This window comes from Callithrix jacchus, chromosome 11 (assembly GCF_049354715.1).
Source record: "Callithrix jacchus isolate 240 chromosome 11, calJac240_pri, whole genome shotgun sequence".
Taxonomy (NCBI): domain Eukaryota; kingdom Metazoa; phylum Chordata; class Mammalia; order Primates; family Cebidae; genus Callithrix; species Callithrix jacchus.
In genome coordinates, this window is record NC_133512.1 from 69418290 (window position 1) to 69434041 (window position 15752).

General features: G+C 31.9%; 1 protein-coding gene across 1 annotated transcript in view; it reads left to right on the top strand.

Annotated features, from left to right (window-relative positions):
* Positions 1 to 685: 685 nt before the first annotated feature.
* Positions 686 to 15752, top strand: part of GNAT3 (G protein subunit alpha transducin 3) — a 56693-nt gene continuing 41626 nt past the window's right edge. Inside the window, exon 1 of the mRNA XM_002751660.7 lies at positions 686 to 931. Within this exon, the coding sequence (XP_002751706.1) occupies positions 742 to 931 (190 nt within the window). The 5' untranslated portion in view covers positions 686 to 741. The remainder of the gene's footprint in view (positions 932 to 15752) is intronic.

Here is a 15752-nt window from a genome sequence, read left to right on the forward strand (position 1 = left end):
CTGCCTAAATTGAACACAGTTCAGTGTCTACACCAAGTGGGCCCTCAATTAGTGTTTATGGATTGACTTTCTCACAGGCGGTAAAAGCTCAGTTTATAGAGATGGATCCTATGAGACTAAAATCAATAATTTAAGAAAATTGCGTTGAATTCTTTATTTGTAGCAATATATTATGTACAGATATAAAAACTATATGTATTTGTATCCCTTGTTGAAAACAATATTTTTTGTTCACTGACAGATGCTAATAGATGCTCAGTAGCCTTAAATAATAATCTAAGCATAGGAGACCATAAAAGTTGGATAACTTAATGTATATATTCTGATTGTGATATAGGACTGACTATAAATAAATCAAAGATCCAAATATCTGAAAATGGGATGCAAGCATCACTGATTAGTAATAACTTTTAATCACAGTAATAAAAATTCCCCTGTAATGAGAAACATTCTATTTGAATTGCTTATTGTAGATCATCTCTAGTGTATAGAATCTGACAACTTTCTACATTATTTTATACTATTCTTTAAGGCAGATAAGCATATTTTCAAAGATGTGCCCAAATCAGTCGTTTAATTTGCAAGCATAATGAATTTCCTCTTTAGCCTCCATGAGGGTGGTATGGTTTTACCACTTGATCAGCTGACAGATGAGAAAGCATCTTCTTAGTCAAAGCAGAATCTTAGAGCCCTAGGGAATGGACTGCTGGGTACTTCAGGAGAGCATTGCTCTTGCATCCTATGTCCAAACCACAGCTGTGCTCAGCATTTGAAGTTGGAACAAATAAACCGACACGTATCTACTACCACAAGATGGGAAGTGGAATTAGTTCAGAGAGCAAGGAGTCAGCCAAAAGATCGAAAGAACTGGAGAAAAAGCTTCAGGAGGATGCTGAGCGAGATGCAAGAACTGTAAAGCTGCTCCTATTAGGTAATTTCTTTTCCCTTTTGCTCTCAAAAACCTGACTTTTTTTTAACTGGGATACATTTACTTTTCTCAAACTTTAATTTTGAGTGTATTATCATGTGGGAAATTTATTATGAAAATGTATTTGGAAACTTAAGCAGATTTACTAGCACTTTATCAATATTTAATAATTTTTCTGTTTAGTGTTTTATTACATGTTTTTTCGTTAGCAAAGAGGTAAATATTTATCAGCTAATTTCTCTGTCAATAATATGATTTACTATTAATAAAAGAAAAATCAGATATATTTACTTTATTACATTCTAATTATTTTCTGAATGTCAGCCTTTTAATACTGAAAGCAATCCTTTAATTAAAAGTCATAAGGAGTTACATTATTTTGTTTAAACAGAAATATGTTGAGTTGTTTGATGCTGAAGTTGATGTTAGTAATTTACTTGTGTTGTTAAAATCAATTAGTCAAGTTATTTAGAGAGTAATGATAAGGTACTTTAAATTATATTGATACTATTACTTAGGCTCCTTAATACTGCCTGTGACATTACTTGTATGCTTGAAAAATACTCTATCTAAATCCTTTTGGTGCAATTATATATTCATTCAGGTCAGTATTTATGTCTCTTTTATATTTTTCCTTTCCTCAAAACTCAACACAGTGTTTTACTTTGACTCTAAATTCAATAATGTTCAATTAATTGAAAAAATAAAAATAACCTGTATGCAGATTTTTTTCTATAAAGCATAAAATATTTTATATGAAGAATAAACATTTTACATGCAGTTGTCACTGAAACACAAATATGGTTTTGAAATAAAATAATGACCTCTATAAAGAAGAATACAAAATAAGTGCTTAATTCTGATTGAATTATAGTAAGTTGTACGTTCTCCCTGATTTTGATTATACATAAAAGGACTTCATTTTATTTCAGAATTGTGCATACTTCACATAACAAATTTCCTCATATTTCAAGTATTTAAACACTTAAATACTTAATAATATAAAATGCATTAAATTCTTAAATTTATTTAAGTATTCCTTCATTGTGTCTAATTTGCTCTCAGTAGCAAGAGTGTTTCAGACGCCAACTGTGGGATTCCCAGCTCTTGCCCCTTACACAGGTTCTGTGCCTGCACACAGGCCCACAGCACTTGTCAATAACCATCCAGATGTCGGTGACTTAGAAAGATGTGGGTTATGTGCTTACGACACCAGGAAATATATGCTTCCTAACACATCAGAGAATTCTGTTAGTTTCTGATCAGACTGAAAGTAATATGGACATAGGAAAAGCAAATGAAAGGTGAAAGAGAAAGACAAGCATTCCTACAAATGCATTTTTATATTCCTCTTATACTAAGATCAATGGAATAAGAATGGTGATAAAATGCATTCAAAATCCCCATATTTAAATAACATTTCAATAGATGTGTGTTTTTAATATACCAAATGTCTGTTTTTTATATATTCTCTTATTTTGTAAAATTGCAAATGGAAAACCAAAAAAAATGAAAGGGCTAATATCACAATTTAGATTAAGATAAAAACTATTAAACATGCTAAAAGCAATTACTCTTGAGATAAGCATATCAGAGCAGCCAGTCAACTGGAGATTCAGTTGTAATGGAAAACAACAAGGAAGAGTGGTGGTTTCTAGGGGCTAGGGTGGTTGGGGCGAACAAGGGGAAATGGAGTTGTTGCTTAAAGATTTTAAAAAAATCACAGTTAAATAGGAGGAATAAATTTCAAGAGATCTATTGTACAGCAAGGTGACTATAGTTAATTATGATATAGTGTATTCTTGAAAAATGTAAAGAGAGTGGGTGTTATGTGCATTTATCACAAAAATGATAACTGTGAAGTAATACATTTGTTAATTAGCAAGATTTAACCATTCTACAGTGTATTTGTACTTTAACATACCATGTTGTACACAATAGAAGCATGCAATGTTGTCGATTAAGAAAATAAAAATGTTTAAAAAGAATACGTATAGATGACTAAAAATAGATTATTGAAAATTGAATCAAAAAGGGTTAATGGAACATGGACAAAAGGAAGATTCTTTTTTTTAATTTGGAACTGAAAATCAACAGACTACTGATAAAGATGGGCTTCCAGAATTAGTAAATTTCACAACTCCACAGAGCCATTGACTGAGACCCAACTTATTGTATGCAATGCTATCAAATGAAAAATAAATTATATAAATTATGTATAGACTTAAGTGGTGGTTAAATCAAGAAGAAAGAGCAACATTTGTACCAGAAGTATAAAAGAATAATTAGTGGGACTCTTATATGTTTTACTTTCCCAACGTGATTACAATTTTATACATTTAGTTTCATCATTACTAAGTAAAATATTTGGATTTATTTGGTTCTAACAGTATGTGCCCTAAACCCCTTTGTCACATTTTATTTATACAAAATAAATTAAATTCTCTTAAGTTGTTTATATTTCAATTATATTACAAACAATTGACTAAGTTTCCATTCTGGATTTCATCTGAATACTATATATGATAATATAGTTATCAAATTCCTAACAGTCATATAACTCTACTTCATTCTCATATTTTTGGACTGAATTCAAATTCTCAAAACTATAATTTTTATATTCAAGGTGACCTCATTAAGACATTAGAAAAGTGTTCAGTTGAACGAAACCAAAGCTTTCCACTCTCCCACCTCAAATCTCCTCACCAGTGAAATCTATTTAATTTTCCCATCATTGAAATGGTGCTCTCATTCATCAGTGTGATCTGGATAAGTTTTAAGTTTCACAATGAGTGTATGTCACATGGGGCTAATCAGTTTAAACTTAGTAGTGACCAAACCAAGTCAATAACTACATTTACAAAAATAAGAAATCTAAAACCACTTTTGACAGACTTTTTTTCTGTATGTTGATCTTCATCTAATGAATTTCTAGAAGCTTTCAGCATAACAGCAACTTTCCAAATTTAACATGTACTGTAAAGCAATTGTAACCATTTGGTATCATCGAACACAAGATTTCACTGAGTCTGAAGAGCTATCAAAGTGCTACTTTACAATTAAAGGATCATCTCACAGACAGATGCCTTTTTATTACACTTTTTAGACCTTCAGTAAAATCATGGAACAGATGCCAAATCTGTGTTTTATTTTAGCAAAAAGTAGGCTTTTAGAAAACACTGGTGATGATTCATACCTTGCTGAGCACAATAGATAACTGCAATCAAGACAATCATGTCATATGCTTTTTAAAAAATTCACTTGCAAAGATATTCCAGAAAGAGCACATTAAAAAAAAAAACAAACTCTAATGAATATTCTCATTTTTATCTAAATTCATTTTGAAAGTTTTATCAATGTTTCATTCAATGGTATTTTATTCAAAATAATACCTATTATTTAATTGTAAACTCAATACGGGCCATGTTTCCATTTTTCTTTTCTCTTCTCTTCATGCTTATTGTGTCAAATTTCAGTCTGAGTTGATTTTGCTGCATCAGTTTCCTTTGTGTTTTGGCAAATTTTCATCACATGGGTTGTTTAGATTTAAAACACCATGGAAAGTATAGGGAAACAACTAGCCTTCCTTCTTCTTCATATTCAAAACACCCTGTGCTATAAATAATTAACATTTATTCTACAATTTTTCACTTTCAGCTAGTAATTTCGAAGAATACCATGGAAAATTTATCATAGATTTTTTTTTCGTTTTAAAATATTTTATTTCTAATTTTTCTTTGTGCTACATTGTAAGCACCATACTATTATTATTTTAATGATGTCATCTGAGCTTTACTGTTTGAAAATACTATTCCACCAATCTGGCTTTTAGAAACATGAATAGGGATGGAGTCTAGAGATCAAAAACTATTTTCAAATGTAGTATATTTATTATAGCTAACATTTTCAAACTTTTCAAATGGTTTCACTTATTCAACAAATAGACATTTTGGAAGGTACGTAGTAGGAGACTTATAATGATTTTGACGCTATCTAAAGGCTTGGTACAAAATAATTGGTAAAATAAAACTTACACAACAGAATAAACTAAATAGGTTTAACCACAGAGCAGAATGAGGAGAATACAATTTAATACTAGAACAGAATGTGTTTTTAAACCATCTGAGTTAGAAATTGATTTATTAATATCTTCATCCAGTATAATGTTTTTATACTTCCCAGAGTGACCATAGGCTAGCCACATAAACTCAGAGAAATAATGGATGCCAAGTGTTTTGTAACTTGTAAAGATCTAGACAAATGTGGTTTATTCTTTGGCATAATAGATTCCCAAATCTGAAAAAATTAAAACTCAATAAATGTGTATCATTATTCTTAGTTTGTCTTTTTTTTACATGTAACTAAGAGAACTGAGGACTCAATACTTGGGTTAAATTTAAGTGACTATTTTTATTCTATGTGTGCTTTTTAATAGGTCTTTTTTTTTTTTTTAATTATCCCTAGATATGAGTGGGAGAGATTCCAGGAAACTAGAGTTGTTTCTGAGTTACTGATTAGATTATAAGTTCATCAACTCTTAATTTTATTACACTAACACAGCCCATGCCTGTCTATGGATAGGAGCAGATAAACACATTCTTTGGAATAATTACATTAGGATTAACCAGTAAGTCTCCTTCTGACCACTGGTAATAAAAGAAGAATCTTCTTAACATGTAAAATGTATTCCCAATGGTATTTTCAACATTTTGTTTTGTTTTGTTTATTCAAATTAAAACCAGTTTTTCCTTCCTCCAACAAGAGTACATTTTTATTTTAAACGTATTTATAAACATTATAAAATAATTTATTTTTGTATGGCATAATGGTTACAGTTAATGACATTATATTGTATTCTTGAAAAATGCTGAGAGTGAATAAGTGTTCTCACCGCAAAAATAACTATGTAGGGTAATGCATATGTTAATTAGCTAGATTTAACTGTTTCAAAATGTATATATATTTCAAAACATCAAGTTGTACACAACAAATACGTATTATTTTCTCTGCCAACTTAAATAAATTATTTATTTATTTATTTTATGTTTGTAGAGGTGTCCAACCTTTGGGAATGTATGAATATTCTTAATGCAAATGGTTAAAACTACTTCTCAGTGAAGTGGAAAGAAAACTTTAGGCAGAAAAGACCTACTTGGAGAGTTTCAATTTTTCTCCAAAATGCAATGGACTTTTCCCACTACAACAATGTGAAAGTTCTGGATATTTACAATTTATTAAATAGTTGCCAAATGTTTACAATGTTTCATTTATCTATAAGAATGGCCCATGGTAGCATCAAATAGCTTTCAATAATGTCCCTCTTTCCCAACAATCACATGCACTCAGACAAATAATTTGTGTATATTTGACTGATTGTTTCAGATGTATTCATCTCTATTGATCAGTACTTTTTAAAAACAGGCTCATAAGGCACTCACATAAAAGCGGCAAGCCATTTAGCAAAACATTCTACGCTTAGCCAAATGATAGTATTTGTAAGGAGATTGAAAATTCTGTATTGCTGATAATGACTTTTGCTAACTATAGTTTAACGAGCTCTCTAATAATATCACAGAACATATTTATATTCACATATTTTCATTCAAGCCTGAATTATTGACTCAAGACAAACATTGTACCTTTAAAAATATTTATATAAGTAACATGAGCAGTTAACAAAACTTATTTACTTCTCCACATTGTTAGAAAGGAAAAGTGGTGAAACATTTGATAGCGTAAGGACTCCATGATCAGTTTTATATAAAATAAAATAAATACCTCCATTTAAGGTATTAGACTCAAGTTCAAAATCCATACTCCTAATTTATTATTATTGGTGCAAAAGTAATTGCGGTTTTTGCCATTACTTTTAATAATTTTCCTCGAAATACTGGTGTGCAAATACATCAATGTGGAATTTGAACCTCAAAAAGTAGGATTCAAGGTGAAACTTGAATAAGATATTTAAAAATCCATTCTATTTATTACAAGATCCACTGCTAATAAAAGAAGTGGAAGTCATGGGTTTCCTTCCTGCCTCAGTATTTTACACTCCAATAGAATAAATTTACTACTTAGAATTTTTTAAAAGAGATCTATAAATTTCACTCCCTAACCAAAATTTTATATTCTATTATCTCGTACTTTTCCATATTTAATGAATTAGTTGTCTGATTTAATCTACTTCCTTTTTACCAGGACCAGCCATTTCAGCTGTGCTTCTCCTAAAATTCAGGAATATTTCCCCTCCTTAATCTTCTACCTTAATTGACATTCATACCCTCAACCCTGGATAACCTCTCAAAGTTCTCCATTTACCATTATTGTAATACACTTCTTCCAACTGATTTTCTTGAAAGTAATGCTGTTTAACAGCTTGTTCAGCTCTTAGTGCTGATCTAACTAACCCTGATCCCTCTGTAAATAATTCTTCATTTCTTTCATTCTCAGATGTTGTAGAATAAAACAATCTATAATTTTCAGTCTCCTGGCTGACACATATCATGTTTTAAATTTAGCTGAGTCAATCATTATTTTACTTATTCTTTATTTTCTGCTGAAATCCTCGAATGGCAGCTAGTCCCACATTTCCAACGCCACTTTCTTTCTTTTTTTGAGACGGAGTTTTGCTCTTGTTACCCAGGCTGGAGTGCAATGGCGCGATCTCGGCTCACCGCAACCTCCGCCCCCTGGGTTCAGGCAATTCTCCTGCCTCAGCCTCTTGGGTAGCTGGGATTACAGGCACGCGCCACCACGCCCAGCTAATTTTTTGTAATTTTTAGTAGAGACGGGGTTTCACCATGTTGACCAGGATGGTCTCGATCTGTTGACCTCGTGATCCACCCGCCTCGGCCTCCCAAAGTGCTGGGATTACAGGCTTGGCCACTTTCATCTCTAATTTCCCCTTCACTTCACCCTCGAAGACTACTAATGTACAACAAAACAATTATCAATCATCATCTCCAAATCTCACTAAACATTCATGTATTCTTATAGTTTCACTAGTTTTAAAGAAGCAGTATTTCATTTTCATTTCAGATTAGTTTCAGCCTTTGTGCTATAAATTCTTTTCTTTTTTTGAGACGAAGTTGCGCTCTTGTTACCCAGGCTGGAGTGCAATGGCGCGATCTCGGCTCACCACAACCTCCGCCTCCTGGGTTCAGGCAGTTCTCCTGCCTCAGCCTCCTGAGTAGCTATGATTACAGGCACGCACCATTATGCCCAGCTAATTTTTTGTATTTTTAGTAGAGACGGGCTTTCACCATGTTGACCAGGTTGGTCTCGACCTCTTGTCCTCGTGATCCACTCGCCTCGGCCTCCCAAAGTGCTGGGATTACAGGCTTGAGCCACCATGCCCGGGCCTGTGCTATAAATTCTATCACCTTTCACATCTCAAAAATTTTGTTCCATCAATTATTTTTCACTTTGTCATCTTCAAAATTCTCTACTGGCTCTTTCTTCACAGCAAATACAGATGTTTCTTCTCTTCAGCCTAAAAAACTTTATTTGACTTCAATGAACCCTTGAATTCACCTTATAAAGATACCTTTTCAAATGTTTTTATATTGAAATACTTCTCAAAGGATGCTGTGCTCACTGCTTCTATTTTCTTATATTCTATAGTATCTCTCATTAATTGCAATGTAAATTGTATATATGCTCTTCTCTATTAAAAAATTATCTGTCACAGAGCACTGATAATGGCCAGTTCACAAAATTCACATCTCAGTAACTTTTTCCTTTTTTTTTTTTTTTTACGACAGGGTCTTGTCACCCAGGCTGAAGTGCAGTGCTGGAATTACATCTCACTGCAGCCACAACCTCCTGGGCTCAGGTGATCCTCCCACCTCAGAGTCCACAGTAGCTGGTACTACAGGCACGTCCAACCACACCTGGCTAATTTTTATATTTTTTTGTAGAGACAGAGTTTCACCATGTTGCTTAGGCTGGTCTCAAATTCCTGGGCTCAAGAGATCTGCCTGTCTCGGTCTCCCAAAGTGCAGGAATTACAGGCTTGAGCCTCTACCTCCAACAGTAACTTAAATCTCTCTTCTTTTAAACTAAGTTTGAACTAAACAGTCCTCATTTTTTTATATCGCTGTATTCCTGTCTTCATTGACGCTTGCTTCTTCTTTCCATCCATAAGTGGATTCATTTCCCAGTTTGTACTTGAAACTTTATGGGTTTTAGTCTATATTCTCTTTTGAGGACCTCATACCAGGATTTAACTGATATGATTTTAAAATTCTTTCTTTTGCTCAATTTGTTGACCCATATTTACAAAATTTTTTGTATCTGTCAGTGACCTGATCCCACTTTGGGAGAACTCAAAATAATTTCCCAAGTTTACTTGCTGCCCATTTATCTTTATGTTTTCCATGAGGTGCCTTGTTAGGTTCTTTCCTATTATATCCACTTGATATTTCAATCCTCCTTAGCCCCTTTCTTTATGACTATTCCCTCTCCATTGTCCGAAGGTCAATGCTGTCACAATATTTAGTTTTAGTTCTATCTCTACTGGCATAAATCTCATATTTTTCTCTTTATTCATTGCTTCTATTATTGCTTTAATCTACAAGAAAATGCTATGAAATAGATATTACTTTCATGATATAGATAAGAAGAAAATGACAACTTCAGAATATAGTTTGGTTTCCTAATATCTTTTTAAAATCATTGTTGCAATTGTATTCATACTAAAAATAGTATACATGACTATTCACACAATTACTGAATACGTAAACAAATATCTATATACAACAGACCTGTGTGGGAAAAATCATGCAATTCTGTACTTTAGTGTTATCATTTTTAGCCTAAAAGCTATACATATTTAATGTATAGCTTAATGCATATGCTATATATATTTAATGTAACTTGATAAGATTAGAGATAAGTAGTATACACCCATGAAATAATCACAATCCACACAGTAAACTTCTTTGTCACCTATAAAAGTTGTTTCCTATCTTCTTATTACTATAATTATTATATGATAAGAACACTTAACATGAGATCTACCCTGTTAGCAAATTTTTAAGTATACAGTACAGTGTTGGTATATTTATATTAGTGCCTCCTATAAATATTATCTGATAATTTAAAAATAAGTATAAAATTGGAAGTTAGAATATCTAAATAAAAGATCATTACAAAGAAAAGATAGTACCTAGCCACAATATTTTTCTCATAAATGAAATATACTTAGTTTGGCTGATGAGGAATTTTACAGATTCACGATGCTTATTTTTTCTATCTCACAGAAAATAGGTACTTATAGTCAGATAAGTATATCTGACACCATATGTTTACTGATATGACACACTGAAAGTCCACAATATTATTTATATAGCATTCATCTATAATAGTTACATTGAATCTAGTTATCAGAGAATACAGATAATTGTATATTATATTTTGAAAATTATCTTAGACTTTAGAAAAATGCCAAGATCAACAAAACAAAATAACAAAAATATTACAAGGGAAATGTTATAAATTAAAAGAGTTTAAATAGCATAATGACAAAAGAGAGTGTGAAACTTGACTAGATGATAAATATAAGAAATAAAAAAAGGTATGGGAAACATTTTTTGGACCTATCAGATAAATTTGAATATGGAGTACATAGTATAACATTTTGAATTAATATAAATTCTTTTATGCATGGAAATGGTATTTCAGTTTGTAGAAAAATTGCCTTATTCTTGGAAGACACATTTTGAAATATTTGTGGGTGAAACATCTCATAAAGATTCAGCAAAACAAAACATAAAAATATGTTTACATATGCATATGTAAATTTACACATATATATTAGAGGGAAAGCAAACAGGACAAAGCATTAATTCTTAAAGGTGAAAGGTATAAAATGCAGTCTTCTATAGTATTATATTCTTGAACCACTGTAGGATTTTAAATTAATTATCAAAATAAAAAGTTTAAGAAAAATAAACAAATGTGTTATTTTTTGACAAAAGAAAATGTGCAAATTTATCTGCAAATGTATTCATAGTGCTTTATAAAAAAATTTTATCAAATAGCCCATGGGCAGAACATTCCAAAATTACATAAACATTTTTAGAAAATTCTTTTCAATTTATTATTTAACAACCTTGACAACAAAATTTGATAAAGACAATGGCAGGTCAATCATCCTCACAGACATAAATATAAAAATGAAAGCAAAATATCAGCAAACTGATGTCAGCAATATATAAAATGCAAAAAGGAAAAAAGTTGGAGGGAGTTTGGGGGGAAGAGGGATTATCCCAAGAATGCATGCTTGAAATACTATTACAACATCAATTAACATTACTCACCACAAGATCAAATTAAAAGAAAAATCATAACAATGTCAGGAGAAGTCAAAAAATAATTAAATAAAATTCTTTTATCAATTCCTGATTTAAAAAACACCAATTAAAGTAGAAATAGAAGAGAATTTCCTTAGCCACATAAACTGTCGGTACAAAAACCTTCAATAATTATCATACCTATCGGGAAATATTTAGCATTGTTGACTACAGATAGTGAACAAGGACTTGTGCTGATTAACGGGTTTCCTGTTAACAGAACAGACTCTAAAGAATGACACAGTTTCCTGTCCTTGACCTTGTTCTCTTCAATAATCCTATCAGGGATTTGGGTGAAGGTGGATAGAGCAGGCATTTCAAACTCGAGATTCAGTTTGGAAGGATATGGTGACAAAACAAAGTCAGAATTCTAAATGACCTCAACTAGCAGAAATGCTTGCTGCAAATAAGCAAAATGGAATTTAATAAATATCTTTATTGAGGTTCAAAATCAATTACATACATGTGGTTTGTGGGAGAATCTGTTTGTTAAGAGCAGATGTGAAAAAAAGTAGAAAAACTTTACAAGCTAAATATAGGCCAAAAATTTAAAAAGCTGATAAAGCTATAAAAAAAAAAAAAAAGAAAGACAAGAAAAGAAAAGAAAGAAGTGAAGCAAACTAATCATGATCTCTATTTAAAAAATTATTTATTTATAAACAAGCACCAGAAGTGAGGCAGATCTAGCTGGCAGAATATCCTTATTATTCGTAAATCTGATATCTACAGCACAATTTTCAGTACCACATTTCAGAAAGACATTGGCTCTTCTATGGGGCGTGATTCAGAAGATAAATACTCTAAAAATCATGTTCCACAAGAAAGGAGTAAAGAAGTGGATCATATTATATTTGGAGTATTTCTTTAAACAGATATGAGCACATTCTTCGAATAGAAAGTACTTAGAATTCACTATATATTAGATTATGTTCTAAGTAATTTATGTTTGTAATCTAATCCTCCTATGTCTTAACCCAATTTTATAATAGAGGAAACTGATTTTCAGAGAGACCGAATTTGATCAAGACACTTAGTCAGTCAGAGATGAGTACAAGCTCAAATTTAGCTCCAAAGCATGACTATGCCCATCCCCTTTTCCTACCATGAATCCAGCTGTGTGAGGAGCTGTCATGTGGACGGGACAGAGAATTTTGGTGTTCCTCCATGAAAAGGAAAATATTAAGTAGAACAAAATTAAGTTGGTTCAAAAGAGACTACCTTAAAAGTCTTTTAAGCCAACAGTCTACCTATGAATGACAAGCTGACACAGCAATACCAATATGTCTTTACATATGCATATGGAAGTACACTGCTTTCAAGGCCAAGTGCAGTGGCTCATGCTTGTAATTCTAGAACGTTGGGAGACTGAGACAGGAGGATTGGTTGAGCCCAGGAGGCCAAGGCAGCAGTGAGCCATGAACATGATACCGCATTCCAGCCTGGGCAACAGAGCTGGATTCTGTCTCAAAAAAAAAAAAAAAAAAAAAAAGTACCCTGCTGTCATATTAATTTACAATAAATATATTTAAAATAATTTATAAAGTGTTGAAACCATTTTCCTATTTATCAGTGCCTACTTAAAAAGAAGAGTCAGAATATGTAGTTTCTTTAAGACAGATCTGAAACTTTGGATGATTATTATAATCTCTATTAGATTCATTTATCTCAAGGATAGACTGAAGAGATATGCATAGCTGGTTGATTTCTAAGGTTTCTTTCTACTGTACAATTATGTGATTTTTAAGACCACCTATAAAAAAAAAAATCTTACGTGTGATTTCAAGGCAGAATGTTGTAATCTCATTTTGCTTGTTTGAACAAGTTAACCCAAATGAGCAATTAAGCCTTGTGTGTCCTCGAAGTTTAGTAATAGGTATAGATATTGGGTAGATTTAAAATTCTTTTTAATATTTTCACATTTAAAAATGTGGAAGAGGATTCCTTATTGTTATTAAAAATTAATTCATGAGTATCTAAGTATGAATTAAGTATAAATATAAATATTTAATTATTTGAAACATTAACTATTTCAAAGAAACAAATGCATATCTTGTTAATATTCTCTTGGTATCCTTTGACCCAGAAACTAATATTAGTGATGACCACAATTTGGAAGGAAGAGATTATTTCAGGACACCATCAGCATATGCAAACACATTGTTATAATGTCTAAATTTGGCTCTGTAACATCATCTAATCTTACAAGACTGAAATAGTTATTGTGAACTACAACCTAGAATCATTGTGAGAATAGGACTTAATAATTTATTTTTGAAATAACTTTGCAATAGAGTTCCAAACACTAAATGAGGTTTTAAGTAGATAGGCTTTTCTTTAGGAATCTTCCCGTTAATGCTGAAGTTGACTATACTAGACCTTTACACAGAAGACTGAAGTCACCACATAGAGCAAGGATAGTACAGATACTTTTTTAAAGACTTTCAAGGGAAAATATTAACTTTCAATATGTCGTTTCATTTAAAAGTACATGCTATTTTTAAAAAAGTGATTGACTACTCTGCTTACCTTAAACATAGCATGAATTACCAGCTAAGTTACAAAGAATTGTTATACACTAACATACCCTGGAGCCTTAGAAACACTTTTGAAATGCCACAACTTAGTGTCATCGGTATGATTACCAAATGGCCATATTTATGAAGTACAGAAGACCATTCTGAATGTACACTAATTCTGACACAGTCTAAAAGTCACTTTTTCCACATATTTTTGATAAATTTCTAACTAGTCAATAATACAGAGTGAATAAAATAAAATTTGGTTGTGATTTTTTAATCTATCCAAAGGTGGTTTTTAATTGATAAAACATTTATCTATAATACTTATGCTGGTACTATTCTGAAAAATCACTGACATACTTTTTCTCATTAGGCTTAATATCTCAAGGTAGATAAGTCATTTATAAGAAAGTGCTCCAAATTATTTTCACTTCATTGTAGAAATTGTAGATATTATATCATCATTTACGTAAATTTAATTGACATTCAGAAACAAGACTTTTTTCTCATGTCTAGTTGAACACTCTGGTTGAACAAAATACAACATTAAATACACCAGCATGAGCAAGTATTGGAGTTCCTACTGAGCCCAGTGACTTTTCTTTGACATCCCATTGCTCTGTAATTTAAGACAGTGAGAAATGAGATATTCTGTCATTTATACAGGATAATGATACATTTTCTAATATTCGGTTCTGTTGTTAGAGATTGTGAAACAAAACCTATCCAGTACAGTTTTATAGTATTAGATGACTTTTTTTTCAAAGTGATGAACTTCCTACAGCAAAATAGTGAGTTATTTAAAGCCAGTAAACCAGACTATTGTGCAAACCTCATTGATTTACTGTTGCCACTCTCACAAACAAATAACTCTCAGTCATGTCATGCAAAATGATATAGTAATTTGTCTTTTGAAAACGGGCAAGGTGATTTTATTTTATTCCCAACTGTTTCATTCTTGCGCATCACAGCCTTCTATTAAAAGAGATTGTTATGACCAATCTGTCACTTTGTGTTTGATTATGTAAAGAAATTTTAGCAAGTTACTTTGATTTTTGTATCTATCAACTTTATGGTCATATTTCACTATCTATGGTGGAGAGCCGACTAGCATAAAATCATGGAGAGGTGTCTTCTCAAGGTTTATCCGAGGGAAAGAATCTATATATCATCACCAGGCAATGAAACATTATTTCCCATGGGTTTACCACTCCTTTTTCCTCACTATCACATAAGGTGGACAGCTGTTTCAGACAACTGCAGAAACTAGATACATTTACATATGTATGTAAATGTATGCTATGGCCAAAAAAAAAAAAAAAAAAAAAGATTGTCCTGAATAGAATTAAATTTAGATGTAGCTATATCTGTTCATCAAGGCTTAAGAAAAGAAACGCTTCAGTGAGAAAAAAATGATATATAGTGCAAAGGACAAAATCTCATTTCTGAAGCATGAGTCAAAGAATTCATTTGCTTTTTTTAAGATTCTACTATTGAGTTAGGCACTGTTCTAGGTGCTTTGGCTAAATCAGTGAATGAAACAAAGATTCTTTGCAATGTGAAATTAATCTTGCAGTGATGAAAGATGTTCTAAATGATATACAAAATGTAAATGATATATGAAATATTCATAAGCATGTAGAAGAAGAAAAGAGTTTAAAAAAAAGTAATGGTCGAATATGGAAATGAAGGCCGAGTGGGCAAGAGTTGAGTTAGAAATTTAAATAGTTTGGGTCATGTGGGGTGGCTCACACCTGTATTCCTAGCAGTTTGGGAGCCTGAGGCAGGCAGATCACTTGAGGCCAAAAGTTTAAGACCAGCCTGGGCAACATGGTGAAACCCCATCTCTACTAAAAACATAAAAATTAGCCGAGTGTGGTGGTGCATGCCAATCTCAGCTGCTTAGGAGGCTGAGGCAGGAGAATGGCTTGAACCCAGGAAATGGAGGTT